This window comes from Musa acuminata, chromosome BXJ3-8 (genome assembly GCF_036884655.1).
Source record: "Musa acuminata AAA Group cultivar baxijiao chromosome BXJ3-8, Cavendish_Baxijiao_AAA, whole genome shotgun sequence".
Lineage (NCBI taxonomy): Eukaryota > Viridiplantae > Streptophyta > Magnoliopsida > Zingiberales > Musaceae > Musa > Musa acuminata.
The window spans coordinates 52,395,161-52,416,698 of NC_088356.1; the positions used below are offsets into that span (position 1 = coordinate 52,395,161).

The window sequence follows — 21,538 nt, forward strand, 5'->3', positions numbered from 1 at the left end:
TAATATAGGTTTTTATACAAGATTTCAATCTAATTTCAAATAATTTCACTTTAAAATAGTAAAATAAAATTTTAGGTACTAAAAAAAACGCCCACTCCCACTCTAGGATTATGGTATCTTAAATTTGATTGCTTATGTTGGTGTTAACTTTATAGAATGCAAAATAGATATAAAAAAGTATATTTAGAACTTGTTAGTTTCTACGCTACATAATTGTTTTTTGTCATTCAAGATCAAATTTTCATTATATTATCTACGGTTAGAGCTAAATATATTACAACAAATGTATGTTGTGTGTAAATAATTTGGATTAAAAGATTATGGACTTGTTTAAAAAATATCTTTATAAAATGTGATAATACTGGTGTAATTTGATTAACAAAAAATCTTATTTAATACTTTTAAACTAAATATATTGACATTAAGTAATATTTTATTAGAGATCATGTCAACAATCATAATATATTATTGGTCTTCGTCGATACAAAATATAAATAGATAAATATATTTACAAAACCTATTAATGAAAAATAATTTAGAAGGAAACTAGGTATATCAAATTTCTTTGAATGATGGTACATGACCCTAGAAAGGATATTATGTTTGAAATAAATAAAAAAAAGAGAGAGAGAGAGAGAGAGAGAGAGAGAGAGAGAGAGAGAGAGAAATATCTACACCAACATCTTGAGAATTTTTATGAATATTTTAATATTTTATTTAGGCATTTTTTACTCTCAACTGAGTAACTTGAGTTGTTATTATGTATATATTTCTTTTTTTTATAACAAAAGAATTATGATACTTTTATGGTTATATAACTAACTTATGTTTGACTTATTTTATATGTTTAACATATGTAAATGATTAACTTATGCTTATCTTTTGTTTTTAACTAATGGTTGGTATTCTATCTAGATGATAATTGAATATTATACTTTAAAATTCAAAACTTGATTGTATATTGATCATTGAGCTTAAAAATGGATAAATAATAAAATTCAAGATAAGCATTTAAAATGATATATGGCCTTTTTAATTGAGATCAAGTTTATCATTCCCTAGAGAGTTTTGTTAAAATCTCATTGGTTATCATTATCAAAATAAAAAAGATTATTAAAATTAAGATTTTGATGATGAAATTAATTAATTAATTTGATAAGTTAATATACTGTTCAAGATAAGCGATACAAGAAGTATCGTATAAAATGAAGAAAAATTTGTATAAGATGCCTGAAACTTTAAATTAGTACATGACAGTGAATTGTACCCTTAGAATGTTTCTACTAATCATGAAAATTAGATATTCATGATTCTAAGGGCGCATGAATCAAATATAATTATGTAAGGATTTTCTATCAAATGTCATTATATCTTCTCTACCGATTAAAATGGTTACTGAAATTAAAGTTAAATTTATCAACTATTTATTAAAATATTTTATTAGTTAGTGTATTATTATACAAGTGATAGGTCTTAAGTTCGAGTCTATCTATGAACATCATATATATTATTTAATATGATAAAAATATATACTAATTTTTTTAAAAAAATATATCATCTCATAAAAAAACTATTAAAATTAGAGTACATAAATGAAAGTCTAGAAGATTGTACTGAGAGAATATGAGGAATCTGAAAATAATAAATAAATATCACACCAAAAATTTGTGATGAAAAGACACTCTTTTCATCAATCAAGATTTAAATGGAAATAACTATGAGAAGGTTGTGATTAACCATACCTCCAAACTGAAAAAGAAGGCTGGTAAACCAATGACACAGCGAGGAAAAAAAAAAAAAAGTTAAAGATTTAAGAACGAGCATAGAAGAAGAAGAGATATAAGAGAAAAGATTGTTTTAAAGATGAAAAGATCAATCTCAAGTTAGAGCATCAAGATGTTGATGATCTCACAATCCCCGAAATTCAAGATTAAAATCAAAGAGTTCGCTGAGAATGCATGATAGATAGAAGAGAAATAAGTTTAAAAGGGGATATATCTTATAGTTGGTATAAATAGAGAGGGAGGGATTCATGATATTGATAGCAGGGAGAAAATATATTTGTGCGAGGAAATACTACAAAAGATTATTGGTCTCCTCAACTGTACACCTAATCACCACTTGTGTCTCTCTCTCTTATCTCTCTTGTGAAAGATATCAAGAACACAAGAGGGAGGGATAAAAAGTGTCAAGAAGATAAAATAATTGTGAGGATAAAGAAAAAGATAAGAAAAGAAGCAAGACGTGTGTTGTCGATAGATTAGTTGCCTCCATGTCAGTATGGATTTGCTTTCTTATTGCCAAGCGCACTTACAAAAGATGGATCACTACAGGTGCAGGCAACGAAATCTATTCCTTTAGTAAAAGAAACCCTCTTCAGGTCCTTACAAATTGTTGGCAAATGCATCGACATCAAGATGATGGTCTCGGCCATTTGCTGCCGAGTTACGTGCTCTCCCGTAGGTGTGTATGATGTGGCAATTACGATGGTCAGTAAGCGATCGTGGCCCAGACACTGCCACTTATTCACTGCATCTACAGAAATGACAATGACAACTACAAGGTGTTGGTGTCCTAACTGGGATCACAATATCTACTCGTGCGTGCATTCCAATTGCATGGAAGGTCTGCAGGATGGCTGCATACGAAGAAGGTTTCTTGTTCTCTGTTGCCAAAGAAGTAGACAGTCCCAGTCGTGAATCAGGCATTATTTCATGCCAAAATGTAAGGTTCTTTCAGCAGCACATTCACTGATGTGTTTTGAGTGTTCCTCCATCATTATCTTACCACCTCGAAGTAGTTTTTGTTCTGACCAGAGCAGTCATGGAGGCCAGGATGATCATTTAAATAACGAGCATACTGAATATATCAGTTCATTGTGCTGCTGATGGAAAGCTGAAACAATGCGCTGAGCCAAAACCAGCTTTGTGGATTAAAATTCTTGTTTACTGTATCTACCTAATTTTTCTCCCTAGTTGGATGATAATGTCATCACAACCATGGCCAAACGATTAAATACTGATTCGGCCTCTCGGTCCCAAGGATGATCATGCTTTGCATATTAGGTTCGTAATAAATGTCGAACGCAGATGGATCAACGTATGATTACGGCATGAAGAAATTTATGCGGGATGAGAAGAAGGAAGAGGAAGAAAAGAAAATTTATGTGGGATCTAAGGCCGTTGTTTACTGATATCCCAAGTACATGATCGATGTAATATCATCATCTTGGGTTTAGCAAATTATGGCAACTCAAATGTCATCAACAACAGTTCATTAGAATCATCAAAATCAAATCGAACTGAAATTTACATTAAGCCTCGGACGACCAAACAAATTATCTAGTGACTATGACGTGAGGAGATCGATTACTGGCTATAAAAAAAGAGATTAGTGCAACAAAGGCCATCAGACCAGCTTCTTAACACTCGGAGTTGTGGCTGCTGCAGCTTGAGTGGAGGCCTATACGAAGGAGGAGGAGGAGGAGGAGCTGTTCTGTAGGCCTTAGGCAGCGAAGAGCAGACTAAGATGGTGATGGTTAAGGAAGAGATGCGAAAGGGGTCATGGACGGAGCAGGAGGACCTGCATCTGGTATGCTTTGTGCGATTATTCGGTGAACGTCGTTGGGATTTCATAGCGAAAGCATCAGGTTTGAGGGGGGGGGGACAGGCCAGGTAGCGGCTTAGTTAGACGATGCAAGGTGAAAGAAAGCTACAGCTTAACCCTGCATCCTTTGATGCCATGTTGTAGGTCTCAACAGAACAGGAAAGAGCTGCCGCCTGCGCTGGGTCAATTACCTTCACCCCGGTCTCAAGCGAGGCCGCATGACCCCCCAAGAGAAGCGCCTTGTTCTTGAGCTCCACTCTCTCTGGGGCAACAGGTTTACTTGCATCTTTTTTGAAGTCATAAACAACCTCGACTTCCTCCTTTTGCATGTTTTCGGTGCCACGCATCAATCCATGACCAGTTATTATGTGATCGATATGCTTAACAAAGGAAAGGCCTGATGCAGGTGGTCTCGGATTGCGCGTAAACTTCCCGGACGCACCGACAATGAGATCAAGAACTACTGGAGAGCGCACATGAGAAAGATGACCAAAGAACGAAAGCGGAGCTCATCGTCGTCGCGTGTTGATCATTCCCTGGATCTCACTGAGCTTCCACTACAGGCAGCGGCGGAAGCTCATGATCTAAAGAGCAGTAGTGCCTGCAGCTGCTTAACTGCAGAGGAGTTTGAGAAGAAGGAGGAAGGCGTGGCAAGTTACCCCATGGATCAGATTTGGAATGAGATTGCTACGTCTGAGGTGATCAAAGAGGTGAGCTTCGAGGACTCGTGCCCCTTAATGCCGTCGTCTCCTACGTGGGAATGCTGCTCTGAGGCAGTGTGGAAGATCGATGACGAAGAGCTCAGGATGCTACTTCAGACCCATCATCTGATCGCTGACCATAACGATGGTGGTCGAGAAACTTGTAGCTTAGCCCAGCCTGATCAGTACCACTAGTTCTCTCCAATGTACTCCTGAACGGTATCTATGGAGCTACTTCTCTTGTCCATATTGTTGCTCGTTTCCCTTCAAGATGTGCATCGGTCTCTTCTCCCTGTAGTTTTCACTCTTTCTTTATAAAAACCTCATATGAAGAAGTATTATATCATCAACATAAAAATTACCTCAATCCTTTCAACAGTACTTTTTTTTTTTGAACTTCTTACTAAAAACATTTGAAAAATTAAATAGAGAATATAGGATTTATATGTAACAAGTTAGATTTTGCTTATTACATATGGGATGACTCAATCACAAGTTTAGTGTTAGAAAGATGAAGGATTCCATAGATTATCCTTAAAAAAACTGATGGGAGGCATACGTGATAAAAGCCTCGTTTGATGTTTAGGTCAATAGATGATTCAAATTATTTAAAATTTATAAGAGGATATATTTCTAAAAAAATATACTTGGGAATCTTTTATTATGTATACATTGAGGTTATACTCATGCTGAATAACACAACATGGTAGTCATGCTAACATTGGGGTCATGCTGATGTTGGGAATTACCAACTATTGCTACTAAGAAGATTATTCTAAAAACTGCATATACAATAAGAGAAGTCAATCTCGTCTAACAATGTATCTACATTGTCTCTAACATTTGGCCCTAATCATGTCAATCTCTCTAACAATGATTCTTGTCTTTATAAATGACACTTAGCCCTACTTGGTCTGATTAATCTTAAATGGTGGTCCAATGTATTAATAATAGTGATCTCAATAATATAGGTATGTTAGTTGCAATGAAATTTGGACTGCTCTTACTCCTTAATATAGGTATGTTAAGCTTTCTTATGATCGGACTAAAACATCCATCATTTTTATACCCAAATGTACTAACACGTGTGATTTTTCTATCGACAAAGTTAACAACACGAGAAAAATTGAAATTAAATATTTCACCTTCGTAAGTATAAGAATCTTAATACTATTTTTTAATATATAAGAATTATGATGTAAATTATAATTAATTATAGAAGGTAATATATAATTATTCTGAGTTTATAAAAAAGATTAATTTTGTAATAAAATAAAAGTTTTATATTTTTGTTGGATATAGGTTTACCATCAATCAATCTATCTATCTATATTGTAATGCAAAAAAGGAATGCAACATATACAAGTCGAATTGGACTCATTGGAGAATTTGGAATTTAATTAACCATATAAATACTCTATTAGGATCTTTTGTACTTTTTCTTTTAACATCTTCTAGGATCTTTTGTACTTTTGTTTTTGCCTATCTAATTTGTCTTTTGGGAAAAAGTTATATAATATATATATATATATATATATATATATATTATATAGTTCGATACTAATAATAAATTAACAATGGCTCGAGCTATGTATGTAGAGCAGATTAGAGCCAAATGCCGGCGGCCGGTTTCATGTTTCAAATGGCTTTCTTTTCCTTAATGCCTGCGCAAGGTGAACTGTCACTTGCCTTCTACTTATGTTTGCGGATCCCCTCCACAGATTGCTGCTATCTCGTTTTGATGCGACGGCTGATATTAAAACGCCAAGACGCACCAATAGTGGCTCTGCCGGCATTTGACGGTTTGATTCTCTTCCGGAATATTTCTTTTAAAGCGAGAGATTGGGGAAGATCCTTAGAATAAACAAAGCGCCCCTCCCATCGGCATTAAAGGAATCGACTAACGGGATCCCATTTGGAATCATCGCTAACCCCACGATTAGGAATACCGTCCGGCTTCTCCCTAAACCACCATGGATGCCCGGGCCGCCCCCGAGGACGAGGCGGCGCCTCTGGTGGTGGACGTCAGCTCGTGCTCTTCTTCTTCTTCTTCCGATGCGCGTCCGGCGAGGAACCACGCCAGAGACGTTCACATCTTGAGCTTGGCCTTCTTACTCATCTTCTCCGCTTATGGGGCCGCCCAGAACTTGGAAAGCAGCGTCAACACGGTCATCCCTTTTGTTCCGGGTCTCCCCCCCCTTTTTTTTCCTTGTTTCTTTCTGTGACTTGATTGAAATTTTATTGGGTTTGATTTGGTTAGGAGGAAGATTTGGGGACAACCTCGTTGGGGATTCTGTACCTGTCCTTCACCTTCTTCGCGGTGGTGGCCTCTCCTGTGGTGAGGGCTTTGGGGTCAAAGACGGCCCTCGTTCTCGGTACCAGTGGCTACTTGCTGTTCATAGCCTCCAATTTGAAGCCCTTATGGTGTGCATTCTGCTCTGACGTTTTTAGTTTTTACCAATTTCGTGCATCGTAATCCCTCACACTTCCGGTATTTCGTTGGACAGAATTTATTCTCGGAATGACATTATACGAGAGAACCATTCTAATTGCATATTTTGGAGGTGTTACACATGGAAATAGCTTTGCTTTTACGTTTCTGTAACATCTTTTATTGAAGAAATGTTTTGCACCACCTTGCCTAGTTTAGGGATGCTGTAAGTTATGCAGATTGTAAATATTACAAATTTCAGCTATGGAGCCATTAAATATGGGCTGACTATTTTAACCTAGTCAATATAACTAGGATTTAAAGGCTTCAGAGAATGGGATGTAGTAGGAATTCAATGGCCTTGATGTGTGCATAATATTTTCAGGCAAAGACAACATTGGCTTGTCTTGGTAAAAGCAAATAGTAGAACCCGCTTTTGCACAATATAATAGAACCCACTTAAAGAACCTGCAAATAGTAGGAAGGGAATTGCATTTTTCTTTAGTGTTTCTTGTATACAGGATAAAGTACATATAGTCGGACCATAGAAAATAAAAAAAGGAACTACCTAAATAGATCTAGGTGCTAATCTAGGAAATATGCAACTAGTAGATGTAGACAAATAATATAATATAATAAAGAATGAATCAACAATCATATCCTAGTCTATCACATCAAATAAGGTAGTATGTCGAGAATCAAATCATAGTAGATCCGATCTCAATAAATCAAATCATAGCAGATCTAGCAGATCTCAACACTCCCTTTCAAGTTTGCTCAAAGATATTTAGCATCCCCAGTTTTTGAAATCCCTTCGTGAAAATATCTGCTGTTTGTTGCTTGGTAGGGATAAATGGAATTTGCTTGATGAGGTTTCCAATGGATGGCCTATTCTTGGTAATGGTAGCACCAGATGTGGGAAAGCAATCAAAGAAGATGGAGAAGTGGTTAAGGTAGTCTGAAAGGAAGTTGGAAATTATCAAGATGACTAGGGAGATTCTCATTGATGGTAGGGTTTATTTGACTACCTGTTCCATGTGTGGGTAGGCGCAATCTCTTAGTCTAAGTAGCCCTATGTCAAAAGGTTTTTTCCGATAGATTGACATGAGAGGTAGCGCGAGACAACATGGTGGAACCACCTAGTGGTTGTTGGCTGATGTGTCTCTTGGCCCCTAGCTATCATTGGTTGTCATAGGTGTTTCTTATGCCCCTATCACCCAACAAGGGTTACTTTGTTGCTATTGAGCCGAAAAAAAAAAGGATGGAAACTTTGTGGTGCAATATGCAATTTCAACTCTCAAACTTGAAGTTGATTTGCTGGGATTTAAACAAATTTAATTTTCTACAATGATAAAGTTATGCAAAGTTTTCTAAGCCTCCAATTTCTTAATATTACGTGCAAATAATCCTTTTTGACTTCATAGATGCATTTGTCAAAATTGATATCCTACCACATCGCAGAGATGGATTTGAGGGGCAGCGAATTACTATGGGAGTGAATTAAACCCAATTTGAACTCTATCTCTAGTCAAAATTATAAGAGGGTTTAGTTGGCTTTTGAAGATTGGATATGGCAGTATTTCTTTTGCTTCAAGGTGTACATAATTAGCTCTTGATGGATAAAAATGATAAAGCATAAAGTAAACAACTTGAACACTGAGTCATGTTCTTATATGGAAAAGAAGTATGATCATAATCAATGAGCTTCCGGCTGATATATAATTATGACTTGATGGCCCTTGCATTGTGCTAAAAGCCTGTTTAACATATAGTATTTTATCATGGTTTTCAATATCGGGCATCGGACCCATGGGGTCCTGGCCTAGGCCACAGCATCATGTTGTCAGTATGTATTGAGTATTGGAAAAAGCCTGAAAAAGGTTGAAAATTTATAAAAGTTAATGCCTGGTACAATTCTTATAATAGGACTTTCATTAATCATGTTTATTATCTGTTTGGACTCAAATAGGTACACAATGGTCCCAGCATCACTGTATCTAGGCTTTACTGCATCTATCATCTGGGTCGGGCAGGTGGGTGATTGTAAGATCGAAGTCTTTTTTTTATTTTTGCATTTGAAAAATGAATTGATAGTCAACGGTTATACAATGCTAGGGAACATATCTCACTTTAGCTGCTTATAGCCATGCAAAAGATTGCCACTTGCATGAAGGGACTGTTGTTGGTAACTTCAATGGAGAATTTTGGGGAGTGTTTGCTAGTCACCAGGTACAAAAAGTTCCTTTGCTAAACCGTTTATGAGGAGGGAGCCTTTGTTATCATATTGTAACTTTGTAAGAAACATGCAACAGTGCCTATTGCTTTTATTTCTCCATTTGAGAAAAATGCTTATGCTACTGTTACTGTCATCCTACTTTATTTTATTTTATTTTTTGATTGAGCAGGTGATTGGCAATTTATTGTCACTTGCATTGTTGCGAGGTGGGAAGGTCAGTTATCTTCATACCATAATCTTCATAGTTCGTACTTATAGTAGAGCCTGCCAACTCAAAATTTAAATTGTTGTTCAAATTGATTTTACTTTTTTGATGATTACGGTTTTTGCATGGACTTTATATTTTTGCTTTCCAATTGGAATTTATGGATGTTATTGTTACTTTAATTATTTATTAGTGCAGTTCTCTTTTCCTTTTGCCATTTCTAAAAATCTGGTACAAGTGAAACTGGAGAGGATTAATATGCACTTTACAAAGAAATTGATAACCTTGGAGTATTACAAGGTTGATTCATTTGGCCAAGTTTTGGAATTTAATTATTGATGTGTGAATTTTCAAGTAGTTGCAGCAAGCTGATGTTGACAAGGCTTGTTGGCATAATTATTGGCAATGTGACGCTACTATATCAATTTTGGCTGTTGCTGTATGTCTAGAGATGCAACTAAATTGAACAGTTATGTAATTGAAGTATGTGAACCATTTGTAATTGTGTTCTTTGTAAACATTTTCCGTCAATAAAAATAATGCTTTTATATGATCTTATATAGAGTCAAAATAATTAGATGATTGGTTCATAATAAATGCTGATAATAACTATAAAATAGAATGAGATTGATGTCAAGTGGTTTTCATTTAAATATTATTGGTATAGAAAATGGAGAAATAGGATCTTCGGCTAGGTCTAGCATATTTAGAAATCGATGTTCATGACTACTGCTAGGTATAAGCATGCTGCCATGCCAGGAGAGCAAAAATGCTTAGGTTTTCATTATGGGAAATATTATTTCACTGTAGGAGTGTTCGGTAAATTTGGTGTTCTTTTCATTTTAGTGGTTACTGCTTTCATTAGTTACCGATGAGCTTTTGTTCCTTTTACAATCTCAACACTTAAAAATTACAAGTTCTTGTAAGAGGGTTTTAGTTCCATTTGCTTATGGCAATATTGGACTTCATCTAATGATGGTCATTCTTGTTAGCAGTTGCTACTAATTGTACTTTATAATATATATATAAACAAATGCTGTTCAAATAGAAAATAAAAACTTAAGTATTATTTTCCTTTCGTAACTGTGCATTTTGGTTATTGTCTTGATCATTTTGCAAAAGCTTTTTAATCTTATAGTTAAATAATTATGAAGCATGATAAAGAAATTCCCTCGCTTCTTTTGGGCATTGGTGTCAAAATTGAGCGTATTCACTTTTAGTGCAGGAAGGAGACACTGTCACAGGCAAAAACCTATTATTTACTATTTTCCTTTGTTGCGTGGTACTGGGAATCATTCTGATGTGCTTTCTGTCGAAAAGAGACAACAAAGAAATCAGTCTTGCAACAAACTCATCCTTTGGATCCATACTGAAGTCTGTTGTTGCTCCTCTATTTGACAAACGAATGCTGTTAATTATTCCTCTTATTGCATATTCTGGCTTACAACAAGCATTTGTATGGTAAGCACTACATGCTGTTTTTAACAACAATTATATTGTTGGAGTTATTCGTTCTTATGCTTTCTTGTTCTCAGGGCTGAATTTACAAAGCATATTGTAACACCAGCACTAGGTGTCTCGGGCGTGGGTGGTGCCATGGCAATATATGGTGCTGCTGATGCCACTGTAAGCAACATTACTAAATGTTTTAGGCATGATTTTCCTCTGTTATATAAGCACCAATTATCCTTCTGTTTCTAAAAACATTCTTCCCTTTTTCCTGGTTCTGGTAATTTACTTTGATAAAAGATATTTAATGTTCTCTTGCCTATTCATGGGAACCTTATGCACTAGCCTGCTCTCTTATCAGATACATCTATACTTTATTGATTCTCATAGACCTCCAAATTGGTTTGAACATTAACATTTAGCATTTCTTTCTGAAAATTAATCACCTAGTAACATTATTGTTTATATACAATGCTACTATGTTCATCATCGTAACACATTACCTACCTGCAATGGATTTACACTAAAGAAACTCTTTTTTTTTTTTTTGGGGAATCTTTGAGTTTGCTTGACTCATCTTAGATGAAGTTCAGGTATTATCACTAACAGACACTAGGGAAATTAGCACTTGGGTGCTAACTTAGGCACTTGGACAAGGCGAGGTCCAAGGACTTGGTATCTGAGGGCACTTAGAAGTGGGTGCATCCTAGGCGTGCGCTTGAGCCAATGCGCTGGGTGGTTCAGGCGCATCCCTGAACTAAATCTAGCTTGCATGATCGGTTGTGAGTTAGATGTGTTGATTCTATTTGATAAAACCAAATTAGTGGAAGCCCAACTCCCCCCTTCCCCTGCACACAACTCACAGTCAATTCCTCCCCCGGCCTGCACTAAACCCTGTTTCTTCATTTGGAAAACCTAATCGGCAACAATGTCTTCCTCTTGAATAACAAAAGACAACATCTTCCCCTTGAAGAGGGAGAAGGCGCTCGAAGAATCGAGAGAACCTCGAAGCTTCTGATCCGTCGTCGCCCTCCCTCGATGATCCCGATCCAGAAGGTAATGGAGAGGCGATGGCTTGGCTTCTTCGTCGAAGGTCGGAGATGCTAGCGGTCTTTGCCGCGTTCTTCGTCGAAGGCGAGAGACATCTGCGGCCTTCGACGCCTTCGCCGAACACTGCAGATGAGGAGAAGACCGGTCTTCTCCTCATCTGATGTAAATAAAAGGAGGCGACGTCGCCAAGGCAGCGTACGCCTCCTTATATATATATATATATATATATATATATATACGTATCGAGCGGTACACCCTATTGTATCGCTTGGTATGCCTGTACCGAGCAAAGCTCGAAACGCTGGTATGATACAAAATCACGAACCTTGCTTACAACTAAAACACGTCTCAAGAACCAAACATGCATATCTCATTTAAAATTTATATACAAAAAATATGTTTGACAACTCATTTATATCTACATTGGCATGGGTCCACATTTGCTTACCTTCTAATCCATCACATAGGTGTGACACTAGCGTCCTTACTTGTAAAACAGGATAAATTATGAGTTATAACTTAGTAGCTATGATTTTATTTAGGTGAGTATGCATCATATTATGTATGTAATATTTGGAAATCATATACATAAAATATTTCATGTTTAAATCATCTTCTTATGACCTCTTTATCAATGTATCATCTCATAATATGATAGATGTATAAAAAAGGAAACCTTTAATCTAGGGTAAATCATAATGCTATGTGCATAAGTTATATTGCATGTAAGAAGTAATCAAAGAATATACGTGCACAAGCACATTGCACGTCGTATAGAAGTTCACTAGCACATTGCACGTCATAACATATATGTGCACTTGCACATCGCATATGATATGATAGTACATTCATGTACTCCCATTCCATGTGTTATAACATATGTGTGCACTTCGCACGCCACATGTTATAACGTATGCATGAGCTCACACGCCACACATCATCCCACCTACGTGTACTCTCACACCGCACATCGCAACACGTGTTCAATAAATTTTCATTATAATTCATATATTTTTATATTATATCCAATTCATGACATTCATATAAATCAAAATATGCTTTGAAAATACAATATGAATGTACATAATACATATGACTATTGGTTTGTAGTAAATTAAGGTATACTTATCTGATTTGACTCAAAGTTGAGATGCCATGAGACCATGATTTTTAGTGAGCAAATGTGCTGGGGAGCTATAAACATGTCAAATTTGGAACACATAGTCATGATATGCATAAATCAAGAAGCTTGGGCATTTATAGTTACGTAAATCAAGATCTTCAATTTTGAATAATAACGCCCGGTAGTCTTCAATTTCGAATAATACCGCCCGTACCGGGCAATATGTACCGGTCCATCAGCAGACCGATACATGGACCACCTGCAATCGGGCGGTGCTGTCGATTGGGATTGTTTCCGCCTCGGACGGTGACCGAGTTAGAAGAAAGAAAGAGAAAAGGGTAGTGTTAAGCGAGGGAAGAAAGAAAAGGGAGAAGGAGAGGAAAACCTGGAAATCGACGTCACTCTCCCTCCTCGTCTATCGACGACTTCTCTCAGTGTGGGGAGAAAAGAGGAGACGTCGCGGGCAGATTTTTTTTACTTATATATATATATATATATATATATATATATATATATATATATATATAAGTAAACGAGGCGACGTCGCCTCGTTTTTCTGCGACATCACCTCGGCTTTCTGCCTGTGTAGGGAGAAGAAGGTTTCTTCTCCCCATGCGCCAAAAAGGGTGACGAGGTTGTCGGTTTTTTTTTTAAGTTTTATATATACCGAGCAGTATACCGAATTATACTGCTCGGTATATAGTATCGTACCGTATCGAGCGAGTCTCGAAACTCCGGTATGATACGAAATTTCAATCCTTGATATAAACTATAATTTATAAAAGAATTGTGATAGAATTTCTCCTAAATTCCAACACCAATTGGCTGACAACTCAATCTATAGTCAAATAACAGTTGTTATCAATCGTACAACTACATAGTTGTTTGGAAGCATCTTGCTTCACTATTATCTATGACCAAACCATCTTATATCACCATGAAATTTTGTAAGAATTCAAGCGATATATAAAACTAAATGCATACAAAATTTCAGCTTAAAACATAAGCATTTGGAGGCTAAACTACACTCCTAATTCGACTATTACCTCTTTTGTTCTACTTAAACTGGTTATTGATACAAGGTTCATATCTTGGTGAACAAAAATGCTATTTACTTAATTCCAAAGCCTACAAAACCGTAAGGCATTCTTCTAATACATATCAAAAGCACAGAAGCTAATTGTATCATTAAGAGTTTCAAATTAGCTTATACAGAACCCTCTAACAGAAAAAGGGGATTTCAAGTACTTGATTTTGATAAACCCATAACTTTATACACAGACCTTGGATTAAAGCAATTCAAGAAGTCATATAATCAAAACTGATAATATACAGCATCCCAAAGTCAGAAATTAGTTCGAAACCTAAGTTATTTGAGATCATCCAAAAATATTAGTTTACAAAGCTGTTAAGTTGAAACCATATATCAATGGAAGAATTTTTTTTTTTTCCATAGAACAAGGGAGCTTGATCTCCATGAAGGAAGGAGCGAGAAAGTGATGGAGGGGCTTGCCATATCTGGTGAATTGATGAGGATAAGAGTAACATATGAGGAGGTGAGAAAATTCCAGATTTGGTCCTGCTTATTGTGTTACCATAACGGATTGTGCTTAACCCATTAAAGCCCATCTTTGGCTATGTTTTCTTATTTATTTTTAACAAAATTTTAGGTCTGATACAAATGGGTCTAATTTGGGTGATGAAAATTTGATGATCTTTTGGTCTAAGTTCGTCTCTCAATCTTACTTATCTATTTTACCTTTATAATATGAGATTTCATTTTGATTTCTATCGTCACCCAATTATCTAATATTTTACCCATGTATAAATAAATAAATTTACTATCCTACACAACACATGATAGTTAAACCTCAAAATCATTTACGTTAAATGTGATCAAACTCAATCAAACTTTGAGAAACACTTAAGGTGTAATGCAATGCGAAAATCTTTTATAGTCAATGTATGCATGCTCATTGTGGTAACTTAACTTGTACACAAGGCCGCTAACATCTTTCTCCTCATTTATCCTGAGGACTGCACCTTTTCGCTACAAAAAGATACTTAAAGAAAAGGTGTCAATACTCTCATATACTTTGAAAAGTCTTTTCAAAAAGTATTTTGAAGAATGTTTTGCATAGCATGTTTAAAAGACTTCAACTTCAGAAAACTTTTAACATGAGTATGCTATCTATTATGTTTATGAAGCATAAATATCACATAACATGTCGCTAGGTCATTATAATATATGTATGATATTTGTATTCCTACTGACTTGTTAGTAGTAATACTAAGTGTGAGAAACTTGGGCATTATCAACTGTGGGAGTGGAGGACAAATATCGATAAAATTACTAAATTGATGAATTTGCTTTTGATATATTGTCGAAGCCTCCCAATCCTTCAGGAAAGCAATATCAGTTCTTGAACAACCTTTGTGGATGTCTTATACAATAGATACCCTCTATTTGGCCAAGAGGAGGTTGACATTCTTGTAAATTAGGGTTGCAATGTCCAAGATAGTGTTCCTTGTCATTCCCACAAAACTTATAGCTAGATTTGTTGATTAATGTCAACATCATTCATTATCAAGATGCAATTGTTTTATAAGAAGTTCAATGCTAGCAACCCAATATTATGAGTCTTTATCAACAAGCAGTTCTTTGACTTAAACTAGTAGCCTTGCATCTAAACTAAGTCCTAGATTCATTGTATTTTTCAACTCTTTTCATCATAGTAGTGAATAGAAATCCTGATGAAATTATTAGAAAATAGTTAATATATGATTGAAGCAAGGTTTTTAATCTCGTACCATACCAGTGTATCGAGATTTGCTTGGTACGGTATGATACCGATGTACCGAGCGGTATACCAGGGCGTACTGAGTGGTATGCCTAAAATAGGCTTAAATCTCTCCAAAGCTACCTGAAAAATAGAAAAAAAGAGTTGCATGTTTTAGCTGAAAATGATATTTAAATTTATAAATAATGGAGTCATTCAAAAAGAGTTACTAATGACTCAACGTCAAAAGCTGAAATATATGGTTCATCCTATCATAAACTGATTTTTCCTTAAAATTATCTCGCAATAATTGCTGCATGATTTAGCTGAAAATGATATTTAAATTTATAAATCTGAAGTATTGGACAATGACTTGCATCATATTATCTTCCTGAAATCATTGTTAAGACAATTTTATGTACTGTTTCTAGAATTTCAGCAGCTTTATGCTTTCATTTCAATTCAATGAGTTGCGGTAATCCTCTTTGAGACTCCATCAATACTTGTTCTACGTCAAATTGCTACCAAAAATTCCTGGTTTAATAAGAAATTCGAACAATCAACATCAAAAGCTGAAATCTATGGTACTGCCCAGTACAGGTCGGTAACGATCGAAATTTCAATCGTTATCGCTTGGTACAGCCCCGTATCGCCCGATACAGAGCCAAAAACCTGATACCGCCCGGTAGCAGGCAGTCTGCGTTGTCACAGATTTAGCTGGAATTGCCTAAGTCGCGAGGCACCCTTGCGGCCAAGACGTGAACTTAGCTTGAGTTGCCTAAGTCACGAACCACCCTTGCGCCAACTTCTCGGACTTAGCTGGGATTGCCTAAGTCATGAGACGCCCTTGCAACATACGTATCTGCAAAGGGTCAGCCTAATTGCAATCTCATACAGGTCCCGAAGGACCTGTAAAACAGAAAGTTGATTAGATTGAAAACGAGTGTCGGACAAGTCTCGATGTCTCGCAAAGAGCGAAGCTTTACAAGCAATTCAGCAAGCACCTTGTGTGCACAGGGGAAAAGAGAGGAAGGAGAAAAACAAGGATTTTAGAAGGTAAAACGAACAGTTGCAAGTCCACAAACAACTGCTCACCGGGTGTCGGGCGCGAAAGCAAGTTCCCGTCAAGTTAACGTGCGAACTTGTGAAGAGTTTTTCAACGCTCGACAATATACCGAAGCCCCATCCAGCCCTGTGCCACTCGAGGGGTTCCAGGGTGCTGAGATGGCCGATGTTTTGGGCGCTGCAGCGGGCTGCAGAAAACAGCCCGCGACACACGAAAACGGAGCCATTTTGGGGCTTTTTGGCCCGGCGCGACGAGCGGTCGCACTGTGCATTACAACCTGTTCGTACATGTATTTTTACAAGCAAAAACACATAAAACCAAGGCAAAACAAGCTGCTATGTCTTTGTACAAGCATGCAAAAGCGACGAACGGTTCGTTGAACGAAGTTGTTGCGAGTGCGCGACGACCGTTCGTGACAACGTGTCGGTCTGTTGGCTGACCGGTATGTATTGCCCATACCGAATGGTACGGTACAAAATTAAATACCCTGGATTAAAGATGAATTATCACTAGATCACTACACTAATTTCCAGTTGGTCTGATTCAATTTTCCATATATAATTTTCCCTTGATATGGTACTGGAAAGATCGCATGTATGAGTTAAGTGAAGTTTCACTCCACTCTCTTGATTATAAAGATAATATATGATGTTGACAACATTCGATATAAATAACAACTACTTTATCAATTATTCCCTTGATGGATCTCATGTGGCATGAATAGTGAATTTTCTCAAGCAAATTCCTGGGGAAAGCCCCTCATGTTGGGCTTTTCCTGAGATGTATACCCATTTTGTTTTTCCCCTTCGGTGCTCCCTTTTCCTTAGTCTCAAAAATACTCTTGACATGACAACCAAAAGCAGCAGCCTTCCACCCTTTGCTCGGAGGTGCCAATGTAACCCTATTTATAAAAGCTATAATTGACTTAGAAGTCCAAGTTTTTCTGAACGTTTTCTCCCAAAGTTATAAAAATATCTATGTGGAACCCTATGAAGGATGAGAAGTTAGTCTGTGTTATATTTTTAGTTGTTGTTCCTCAATTACAATGATATTGTATAGGCTTATAGTGTTTATTTTTATATAGGTGATAAAAATATTGCAATTGACTTTGAAGTCAAGTGTTTTGTATGCCCTTGTTCTGAAACCAATAAGAATACGTATTTGAAACTCCACAATTAATGATAAGTTGGTTTATATTGTACTTGGGTATTTATTTATCAGTTATAATGTTTTTATAGATGTGCCAAAATCATTATAAAATAAGACCATAACTGGATCAGTTACTAGTTCACCTTGTAAACCAATCCAATGCGAAGGGCGGACATTCTTTTGGCTTGTTTGGTTAAGCACTTTTTTGGGATATTGGAAAATATGGGGCAATGATGGGGAAAAACAAGAAGGGTACCAACTGAGAAAGCCGAAAATGAGAGGCTTTTCATGGGAATTTGCCTAATTTTCTTGTTATTTAATTATTTGCATGCTGCATACAGTCAACTTAATCATACTTTGATTTATTTGTATATTGTTTTTGTTTCTCTTTTCCTTTTTGTGAGGCATCCTTCTGTCTTGTGCTTCACTTCTGCTGACCTATTGGGTACCAACATTAGATTCTGATATCTCAAACCCTCAACCATTGTTTGAACAAGTTAGGCCAAGAATTGACATATATTCTTACTGATTATTGGTTTTGAGCTAATTACATAATATCTGGAAAATATGTATGTCAAGTAACTTGGTTATATGTATATTTCATATTTTATATGACATGAAATGGTTATGTAGATTGATTCAGCCTCTTATATGAATTACTATTTTCAGTGTTCTATGGTTGCTGGGCGGCTGACTTCTGGTTTGCGTTCTATCACTTTACTTGTGTTTGGTGGATCATTGCTTCAGATCATTGTCATCCTCTGGCTTCTGCTTGGCTACAGGTTTCACTGTGACTTCTAGTAGTGTCTTCTAGTTTATGTGTCAAGTCGTAGCTAGTTGCTTTAATACTCTGTCCCTGAATATTGTTATCCTTGTCTTCATCACAGCTTAACAAGTGGGCTACTTGGCTATATATATCCATTTCTCATGGGGGCTATATGGGGTGTAGGAGACGGAGTGTTTAACACACAGCTGGGTGCATTACTTGGAATACTCTTTAAGCATGACAAGGTAATGTAAGCTAGTGACATTCTAAATGGAATGTCTTAGTATATGTTTTTAACTATTTTATTTTGCTGTTCTTATGATATATTTTGTGCTAGTCTCCATTTTATTGTATGTTATATTTTCCCCAAATTGCTTTTCCGATGGCCAATTGTTTTGATATCTTTTAAACTGTTTTGTTGACAACTAAATCTGATTTCTGTTTTTGGCAGCTTTGAGCTAGATAATAATAATCTTTGACAATGCTATGCATATTGTTTCATGAATTTGATACAATGAAAGCTTTGTGAAAAAGAAGAAAAAGATAATAAAAAATCTGTGATTATTTACACTGTTGGGCATTCTTATTCTCAGAGTAGATCAAGATATTAGATAATTTCTATCTTCTATTTATCTCTTTTGGTGCCAGAGATCCTCACTTAAAGATGTATTCAATGTTTTCTAAACATGATAAGTAAATTCTTTTTTCCCTGTTAGTGACTATACAGACGGGAAAGTTGCAAAGATTTACTCCTAAAATAAGATGTTCTTAAACTTGCTGGCGTTTTTGCATGCCCAACAACTTCATGAATTTAGTATGAGCTCCAATACAAAATCTGATATAGATCATGTTTTTTGACAAGCAGAAATAATATATTCTTCTTTATGGTGATTAGTGGAAAAAGAAGAAAAAGATAATAATCCAGTAATAAAATCAATTGTATTCATTTTAACTCAAGGATCGACTCCCAGGAACAAAGGTTTCACACCTTCACACATTAAGTGCATCAATGATGGAACCACACTATCAAGAATTTAAATGTGACCTTACATTATTCTCTGCCATTGTGTCATATCTTAAACTTCTTTCAGCGATCTTGTCATGTTGATACTTGTTTAACTATCAATTTTTTTGGTTCGTGATGATGCGAATTTTGATTCCGGTTTTTATCTTGTTTCTCTAATGTAAACTTTACTGAAGAATAAATTGATTTATTTTGGTTCTGTATTTTGTTGATGATTCATAGCCTGGATTCTCTCACTAGACATTGAATAGAACATTTATCTTTTCTGAAAAATGCTGAACAGGAATCGGCTTTTGCACAACTGAAGGTGTGGCAAAGCGCTGCCATCGCTGTCATCTTTTTCTTGAGTCCACACTTGGCGTTACAGGTGATGCTGTTGGTGTTGCTTGCTGCTCTGTGCTTTTCACTACTTTGTTTCCTTTATCTCACTCTTCATGTTGAAAGATCCTTGTATCTTGAATCTTGATGTGTTGTTCGACCTGTTTACAACTTTTACCACATCAGGTCATGGTTCCCTTCTACTGTCTACATACTGTTTTGTCGATTGTAAAAATAATTATGTTGGGCTGGTGACAATGGGCAACTTGTAGGATTCAGTGTTCTCAATGTGACGCAGTTAAAATTCACCAAGATCTTGTGTGGTAAAATGCTAAAATAACAAGGGAAATCCTGAAATTGATGGAGATCCTGAATTGGGATTAAATTGTGGCTTGTAGATGTTGGTTATCCAATCACTGACCCACGTAATTAGGCATTGAGGTAAATGTGTAGCGTTGTTCATCACTTAAAAAAATGTTACGTAATTGATGGATCTTAGGTCTGAACAATGTAATACTTACGTACAAGGATTTTTTAAACCAAAAAAATAATATATTTTATATTGTGTCAAAGATGATAATTATTAATTATTAATAATTAAAGGTGATAATTATTAATTTTGGGCTGTGAAGATGATAATTTTATTTATTTCATAAGGATTATGAAATTTGATAGAGAATAATTTTCTTAAGTATGATTTACACGATCTTGATATTGCTAAAATTAAGAAAAGGTCAGATGAATAAGAATATATAGAAATACATAAAAGTCTTCTATAGCATCAACATCAACAAATACTTGAAAAATATTAAGAAGTGTGTTTAAAAGTACAAATAAAGTAAAAATAGGTAAAAATTTTAAAGTTTCAAATTCTTCATCGTGAATTCGAAATTAAAGATTTTGAATCTTTCTTCTCAAAAGTATTTTTTGTGAATCAAATGAGATCTTTATGGTGAAAATCTAAAAGATTAAATAGTAGTAGAAATTTTTTTATAAAGTTTATCTTCAAATTTTGATATGATTTTTACTGATATAAAAGAAGCTAAAGATATAAGTACATTATCTATTGATAAATTAATGGACTCCCATTTAGTTCAGTATTTAAATAAATAGATTAGCTATGTACCAAATACCATCATTCCATGATAAGTGATTTTGATGATATTAAGATTTTGAATAAGATGTAAACTCATAGCACAAGTACCTTTTTTATATTTTGAAAAAAAAAATATCAACATCCAAGAGACAACAAGCAAGTGAGAGAGGAAATTAGCCTACCAAAAACTAATCTTTTGCTAAATTGTTTTAAGATTAAAGAAATCATGGTCCCAAGTTATTTGAAAATAAATTTATCCTCTTTTAAGATTAAAGATATTACAAATGATTTTACAATGAAAGAAAATCTTGAACTTGCTAAGATTGATTCACTAGTTAGTTAAATATTCATGGAAGATGTCAAATATAGTCTTACAAGACCTCTAATTAGTCATAAAAAAATAGAATAGTATCCTCACAATACATCATGTGAATAAGTTTATATTTCTATTTGAAATTGAAAGAAGTGAGTTAGAATTGATAAAAAAGGATTGATAAAAATTTGAGTGAGGAAATAGGGTTGATAAAAAATTGAGTAA

General features: G+C 35.5%; 2 protein-coding genes across 3 annotated transcripts; both read left to right on the forward strand.

Annotated features, from left to right (window-relative positions):
* The first annotated feature begins 3,423 nt into the window (after positions 1–3,423).
* On the forward strand, positions 3,424–4,554 carry LOC135644076 (myb-related protein MYBAS1-like). 2 transcript variants are annotated; one of them, XM_065161496.1, is made up of 3 exons: positions 3,424–3,649; positions 3,751–3,880; positions 4,013–4,554. In XM_065161496.1, exons 1-3 carry the CDS (start codon positions 3,529–3,531, stop codon positions 4,500–4,502), a joined length of 741 nt encoding a protein of 246 aa, XP_065017568.1. In that variant the 5' UTR covers positions 3,424–3,528; the 3' UTR covers positions 4,503–4,554. The 2 variants fall into 2 exon arrangements, with proteins under 2 accessions (XP_065017568.1, XP_065017569.1); XM_065161497.1 differs by having other exon boundaries at positions 3,424–3,591.
* Positions 4,555–6,204: 1,650 nt separating this feature from the next.
* Positions 6,205–20,212, forward strand: LOC103995524 (UNC93-like protein 3). The gene is made up of 10 exons (XM_009416122.3): positions 6,205–6,475; positions 6,568–6,731; positions 8,708–8,771; positions 8,854–8,967; positions 9,144–9,188; positions 10,405–10,640; positions 10,715–10,805; positions 18,466–18,578; positions 18,684–18,807; positions 19,870–20,212. Exons 1-10 carry the CDS (start codon positions 6,281–6,283, stop codon positions 20,050–20,052), a joined length of 1,329 nt encoding a protein of 442 aa, XP_009414397.2. The 5' UTR covers positions 6,205–6,280; the 3' UTR covers positions 20,053–20,212.
* Positions 20,213–21,538: the final 1,326 nt, after the last annotated feature.